The following is a 7,633-nucleotide window of genomic DNA, read 5'->3' as shown; positions in this document are numbered from 1 at the left end:
TTTAAACATATTCCAGGTGATCTATGAACACCTCATCAGCACAGTATAGCACTGCTGCTGGAAGACAGGGAAGCAAGACAAAATCCTGAGATTGACAATGCTGTCAGAATATTTCAGGTGTGGAAGTTTGATCTACTTAGTCTTGGTGATCTCTCATATTGGATCTAGCTGTTGGGGCTTACTGGGTACTCGATTTATGATCATAGATAGTGTCCCTGTGAAAAGGGGAAGAGCTGGACCCTTGTTCTACTTTCTACCTGCCATGTGACTTTGGGCATGGAATTTACTTCTTTGAGTCATAATTTCTTTATATATAAAACTGATACACCTGCCTCAAAAGATTGTTGTAGAGTTTAAATGAGATCATATAGAATTACACAGCACTGCACCCAGCACATAGAAGATGCTCAACAGGTGTTGGTTTAGTGAGGTATCATGGCATGGTGAGAACACCATGGTTTTTGTCTTCATGAGCCCTGGGGGCAAATTCTGCTCCCTCATTTACCAAAGGGATAAACTAGAGTGAGTTACTTAACATTTCAAGCCTCAGTTTCTTCATTTATAAAATGTGGTAAGTTGATCAGGTAATCATGTTCATTTTTTTTATTAAAGGGGTCAACATTGTTTATTAAACAAGTATTTGTTAAGTTCATACTAACAAATGAACTTAGTTAAGCCCTGTTCTGGGCACTGGGGATAAAATATTGCGTAAAACTTATTCCTTGCCTTTAAGGCACTCAGACACTAATCCAGGAGCTGAATATCTGAACAAGCAATCATACTAGAGTGTGGTGTGCACTATAATGGGGAATAACAGAGTTCAAATGGCAATGCCTATTTGGAGACGCTTATCCAGAGTTTGGGAGCTGCAGATAGATTTTTAAAAGAAGCGATGGCTCAGATAGAACTTGAAAGAAGTGCAGGAATTAGCTGTTAGAAGTAGGATTGGGAATAGTTTGTTATGGATGGGCATTATCTAAAATGATTTGCATTTCTCACTTAATCCTCATGATGACCTTAAGAAGGAGATATTATTATTACACTGATCTTACAGATGAAGAAAGTAAGGATTAGAGAGCTATGTCCAAATTCACTCTAGAAGGCACTTTTTGGAGTTTTGCAGAGTTCATCACAATATTTTTCCTCTAGGAATGCCTTCCCTTCACTCCCCCATGCACACAGTAGGGTCTTTAACAGTGGATTTCTGCCATATGTTCTGCTTCCTAGTGACAGTTGATTAGACCAAGAATGAAGACCTCACCCAGGCTTGGCTAAACAAATTCTGTATTGGTAATGTAGGAATTGAATCCAGAGATACAGAGAGCAGAGGTCTTAGAGTTTACTTTGTGTCAGCATGCTTGAGAGAAGGCCCATAGACAGCAAAACTTTTCTCTGTTTTGGCTTGGATTAGGTTTAGCTGTGAATAAAAAATAAACCAATTAGCAGGATTTTAAAGAAGACATTTCTTCCTCATGTAAAGGAACCTGGAGTTTGGGGTCCAGGGCTGATTCAGTGTGTCCTTGATTCTCAGTGATCTGTGAATATAAAGAACACTATGTCTTTCTTTTCCATCATTATGCTTCTTTTCCTTTATCTTGCTTTATTTCATGAAGTCCTCTATCACAATTTTGAATAAATTAGGCAGAAAATATCTCATTCCCATTCTTAAGAGGAAAATGTTATTTCACTATTAACTATTAAGTGTAGTTTTTTTGTAGGTGTTCTTTATCAAATTGTGAAAATTTTCTTCTATTCCTGATTTTTTTTTTCTTTCAAACAAAAGCTGCCACATGTTTATTAAGACATTACTGGCTCTTAAGCACAGCTGGATCTATAAATCATTTTCCATATATTATCACATATTCAGGAAAGTTTCTGAGATGATATATCAAGACAGGCTTCTCTTGTGACTCAACTGGACTTCAAATAGTCTCTTTAGAAGTCTGAGTAATGGTGCAACCTATACATCAGGGCCTTGCCCTTTTCATTCCCCAAGGCAAAGTATCCACTTCTCGGAGAAAAATCCATGGTATGAACATGAGAAATAGTCTTATTTTTAATGACTGGGAAGTTTGAAAATACTGTACAGGAAGGAAGATGAACCAATCTGACTGCTTCTTTCATTTTTTCTGAAGCAATTGCCAAGATTTCTGTAGTAGGATTGAAGGTCAGAGAAGTAACACCTGTAACCAAGTTCATTATAGCTTTTATTGGCTTTGGGTTTGTTTCTTGGAGACAAGAATCTTGATTGTATATATTTACCACTCCACAATTAGAACCACAAGCAACATACTGTCCATTCCTAGATGTGGCAATGCTTAATCCATATAAACTGCCTTCATCAACAAATCTGTTAAGGCACTTCCTTGAGTTCACATCCCAAACATAAACTTCTCCATCCCCCGAAGAGGCGTATACTTTCTTACTATCTGAAGAGAATGTGGATGCTGCAACCCTTCCATTAATTTTCATGCTTCCAATCAGTTCTTTGGTCTTCATTGCTAGCAAATGCAAATATCCAGCAATGCCATTTATGAGCAAGAAGGACCCATCTGGGGAGACTTCAAAGCTCCTCACTATCTTCTCTTTCAAACCTCTCACTTGATGCACAGGAATTAACTTTCCAGCCAGCATGTCATAGACATAAAGAACCTTGCTGTGGGTACTCGTGGCTAAAACTTCTTCCCCATTAGCACTAAAACAAGCCTTAAAGATTGGAAACCTTTCCAAATAGATGCTCTGGATTTTAGGATTTGTTTTCCCATCAACCTGAAATAGTGATACAGCATTATCTAATCCAGCAACCATCACAATCTGTGCACCGGGATGGAACTGCACAGATGAGATCCGAGCAACAGTAGGACGTTCAGCATTCGCATGCTGTCAGTTCTTCATCTTCAAGATTCCTCTTGGAAGAGAAGTTGATGTGGATATGAAATTCCCAGTCCTTTGCAACAAATCACTTCATCCTCTTCACTTTCATCATCTGAAGATGTTTTCCGCTTAGTAGTCTCTGCCCAGGCAGGTACTCCTCCCATGGCATGTTGGAATTCTTCTTTAAGTCTCTTTTTAAGGTTGTCTTTCGAAAGTTTACTTTCACTAGCATTTTTCATCATATCCTTCCGAAACCGATTGTTCATCATGTCAACCATTTCCTCATCTTCATCTTCTTCATCCACCCAAACTGGCTTCTTTTGAGGTGGAAAATTACCTTTTGCTTCATTCTCCACTTCTGAGTCACCCGAGTCTTCATGTTCTTGAACCCTCGGGCCCCGCAGACGCCGCAGCAACGCGTCCTCGTCGTTCTCGACGTCGCCGAAGACCAGCTCCTCCAAGCACCGCTCCACGGCCGGTTTGTCCTCCCCCAGCCTCAGGCGGTTCCGCTGCCGGAGCCGTCTCTCTTCCTCCGCCGCCGCGACTGCAATCGCAGCGGCCGCCGCGCTCGGCCGGGCCGGCGGTTTCCGCTGGGATGAAGGGGCAGGCTTTTGGGGAGGCCCGCCTGGCCCCGCTCCGGCTTTCCAGTCCGGCCTCATTCCGGGCTTCCGCCTCGGCTTCGCTCCGGTTCTCCGGTCCAGTTTCATTCGTCTCCTCCGTTCCGGCGGCATCGTTAGGTTTGAGGAGAAACGCAGGCGCTCACGTGGAACCTCTATTCCTGATTTTTTAAGGGTTTTATCAGGAATGTGTGCTGCACTTTGTTAAATGTTTTTCCTGCATCTATTCAGATCACATTGTTTTTTTCCTTTATTTGGTTAATGTGGCGAATTATATGGACTGATTTTCAAATATTGAATGAACCTTGCATTCCTGGGTAAAAGCTCATTTGGTCATAACTTTTATTCTTTTTATATATTGTGGTTTGCTGCTTTTAAAATGACATTTGTGTCTATGCACGTGAGAGATATTGGCTGTTATTTTTTTCCCTTGTAATGTCTTTGTCTGGTTTTGATAGCAGGATTACATTAACCTCAAAAAGTGAGCTGGGAAGTGTTCTTTTCTCTATTTTCTGAAAGATTTTGGGTAATATTGGTATTTGTTCCTTTGTAAATATTTAATAGAATTGACTAGTAAAATCATCTGTACCTGTGGTTTTCTATGTGGCTATTTGTGTTTGAATTCAATTTTTTAGACAGCTATAGGACCATTTAGATTTTCCATTTCTTTTTGAGTCTGCTTTAGTTTTTGTAAGTTGTGTTCTCAAGCAATTTGTCCATTTCATCTGTTTCAGGATTTTTGGAAATACACTTGTTTTTATTTCTTTATTACCCTTTTAATGTTTGAAAGGTTTGTAGTGATATTCCTCCCCTGTTCCCCTTTTTGTTGATATTAGTCATTTGTGTATTTTTTAGTTCATGGTTAGTCTTACTGCAGTTTATCAATTTTATTAATTTTCAAAGACCCAACTTTTAACTTTGTTAATTTTCCTATTGTCTGTTGTTTTACTATTTTATTGACTTCTGTTCTTGTCCTACTTTAATTTTCTTTGAAAAACATTTTAATATTTTAATATTTTATGGGGACAACTCAGGACAGAGAGTAATTTTAGTTTTCAACTTATTTTTACCTTACTATTTAAATTATATCTTGTGTAGCATATATATTTTTTGCTTTTTAAAGTCCAGTTATACACCTTCTGCCTTTCAATTAGATAGTTAATTTATATTTAATGTACTACTAACATCTTAGAGTTTAAACTTATTATTTTGCTCCTTATTATTCATTTGTTCCTTCTGTTTTTTTCTCATGCTAATTTCCTGCCTTCTTTTGGATTAATCAGTTATTTTTTAGAACAAAAATTCTATTTTGTTTTTTGTATTGGCTTCTTATTAATATCTTTTAAAATTATGCTTTAATAAGCACTATTTATGACAAACACACAGCCAATATCATACTGAATGGGCAAAAGCTGGAGGCATTCCCTCTGAAAACTGACACAAGACAGGATGCCCTCCCTCACCACTCCTATTCAACATAGTATTGGAAGTTCTCGCCAGGGCAATCAGGAAAGAGAGAGAAATAAAGGGTATTCAGATAGTAAGAGAGGAAGTCAAATTGTCTCTGTTTGCAGATTATATGATTGTATATTTAGAAAACCCCGTTGTCTCAGCCGAAAATCTCCTTAAGCTGATAACCAACTTCAGCAAAGTCTCAGGATACAAAATCAATGTGCAAAAATCACAAGCATTCCTATACACCAATAATAGACACAAATAGAGAGCCAAATCATGAGTGAGCTCCCATTCACAGTTTCTACAAAGAGAATAAAATGCCTAGGAATACAACTTACAAGGGATGTGAAGGACTTCTTCAAGGAGAACTACAAACCACTGCTCAAGAAAATAAGAGAAGACACAAACAAATGGAAAAACATTCCATGCTCATGGATAGGAAGATTCAATATCGTGAATATGGCCATACTGCCCAAAGTAATTTATAGATTCCATGCTATCCCCATCAAGCTACCATTGACTTTCTTCACAGAATTAGAAAAAACTACTTTAAATTTCAAATGGAACCAAAAAAGAGCCCATAGAGCCAAGACAATCCTAAGCAAAAAGAACAAAGCTGGAGGCATCACACTACCTGACTTCAAACTATACCACAAGGCTATAGTAACCAAAACAGCATGGTACTGGTATCAAAACAGATACATAGATCAATGGAACTGAACAGAGGCCTCAGAAATAATGCCACACATCTACAACCATCTGCTCTTTGACAAACCTGACAAAAACAAGCAATGGGGAAGAGTTTCCCTATTTAATAAATGGTGTTAGGAAAACTGGCTAGCCATATGCAGAAGACTTGAAACTGGACCCCTTCCTTACACCTTATACAAAAATTAACTCAAGATGGATTGAAGAATTAAATGTAAGACCTAAAACCATAAAAACCCTAGAATAAAAGCTAGGCAATACCATTCAGGACATAGGCATGGGCAAAGAGTTCACGAGTAAAACACCAGAAGTAATGGCAACAAAAGCCAAAATTGACAAATGGGATCTAATTAAGCTAAAGAACCTCTGCACAGCAAAAGAAACTATCATCAGAGTGAGCAGGCAACCTACAGAATGGGAGAAAATTTTTGCAATCTAACCATCCAACAAAGGGCTAATATCCAGAATCTACAAAGAACTTAAATTTGCAAGAAAAAAACAAACAACCTCATCAAAAAGTGGGCAAAGGATATGAACAGACACTTCTCAAAAGAAGACCTTTATGCAGCCAACAAGCATATGAAAAAAAAGCCCATCATCACTGGTCATTAGAGAAATGCAAGTCAAAACCACAATGAGATAGCATCTCACGCCAGTTAGAATGGCAATCATTACAAGGTCAGGAAACAACAGATGCTGGAGAGGATGTGGAGAAATAGGAAAGCTTTTACACTGTTGTTGGGAGTGTAAATTAGTTCAACTATTGTGGAAGACAGTGTGGCAATTCCTCAAGAATCTAGAACCAGAAATACCATTTGACCCAGCCATCTCATTACTGGGTATATAGTGAAAGGATTACAAATCATTGTACTATAAAGACACATGCACACATATGTTTGTTGTGGCACTATTCACAATAGCAAAGACTTGGAACCAACCCAAATGTCTACCAATGATAGATTGGATTAAGAAAATGTGGCACATATACACCATGGAATATTATGCAGCCATTAAAAAAGGCTGAGTTCATATCCTTTGCAGGGACATGGATGAAGCTGGAAACCATCATTCTCAGGAAGCTAACAAAGGAACAGAAAACCAAACACCACATGTTCTCACTCATAAGTGGGAGTTGAACAATGAGAACACATGGACACAGGGGGGGGAAACATTACACACCAGGGCCTGTCAGGGGGTTGGGGGCTAGGGGAGGGATAGCATTATGAGAAATACCTAATGTAGATGATGGGTTGATGGGTGCAGCAAACCACCATGGCACGTATATACCTATGGAACAAACCTGCACGTTCTGCACGTGTATCCCAGAACTTAAAGTATAATAAAAAGATTATGCTTTAGTGTTTGATCTAGGGCTAACGTTATGTATCCTTAATTTATCAAAGTCTGTTTAGAGTCCATAGTGTACCCTTAAAATTCCCCTTAAAACTTTTCACTTGGCACTTTCCATTCCCCACTTCAAAACTGTAATTACTTTAAAACACTTACTCTGCATCCCTTTGTGCTATTGTTGCCATATTTTTGCTTCTACCATGCATATATATATATATGTTTTGAATAATATTCTTAATAATAATATATAATATTAATTAAATACATTTAAAATAATTTTTTACTTTAATCATTTGTTTTAAAAGTTGTCTTTTAAGGATAATAAAAATATGAAATATGGGGGTTGGCCAAGGTGGCCACCTAGAAACAGGTAGTATGCACCATTCTCAGGAAGAGGAACAGAAGGGGTAAGTGAATACAGCACCTTTAATTGAAACATTCAGGTACGCACATCAGGACTAATCATGGAGAAAACTCGACCCACAGAGAATGGAGACAAGTAAGGCAGGATGACCACCCACCCAGGAGTGACATGAAGCCAGGGTAACCTCCCCTGCTCAGGGAAGCAGCAAGTGAGTGAGTGACCCTGGGAACCCATGCTTCTCCCGTGGATCTTTGCAGCCCTAAGG

The 7,633-nt window shown here is 38.6% G+C and overlaps 1 protein-coding gene across 1 annotated transcript; it reads right to left on the bottom strand.

Annotated features, from left to right (window-relative positions):
- Positions 1-1,765: 1,765 nt before the first annotated feature.
- On the bottom strand, positions 1,766-3,641 carry LOC455135 (U3 small nucleolar RNA-associated protein 18 homolog). The gene is given in 2 exon segments (XM_054682801.1): positions 1,766-2,963; positions 2,966-3,641. Coding segments are annotated over 2 exon segments (1,668 nt in total). The 5' UTR covers positions 3,606-3,641; the 3' UTR covers positions 1,766-1,935.
- Between the last annotated feature and the right edge of the window lie 3,992 nt (positions 3,642-7,633).

Source organism: Pan troglodytes, chromosome 3 (genome assembly GCF_028858775.2).
Source record: "Pan troglodytes isolate AG18354 chromosome 3, NHGRI_mPanTro3-v2.0_pri, whole genome shotgun sequence".
NCBI lineage: Eukaryota > Metazoa > Chordata > Mammalia > Primates > Hominidae > Pan > Pan troglodytes.
Note: the sequence above shows the minus strand (reverse complement) of the source record. Positions and strands in the feature narration are given on the sequence as shown.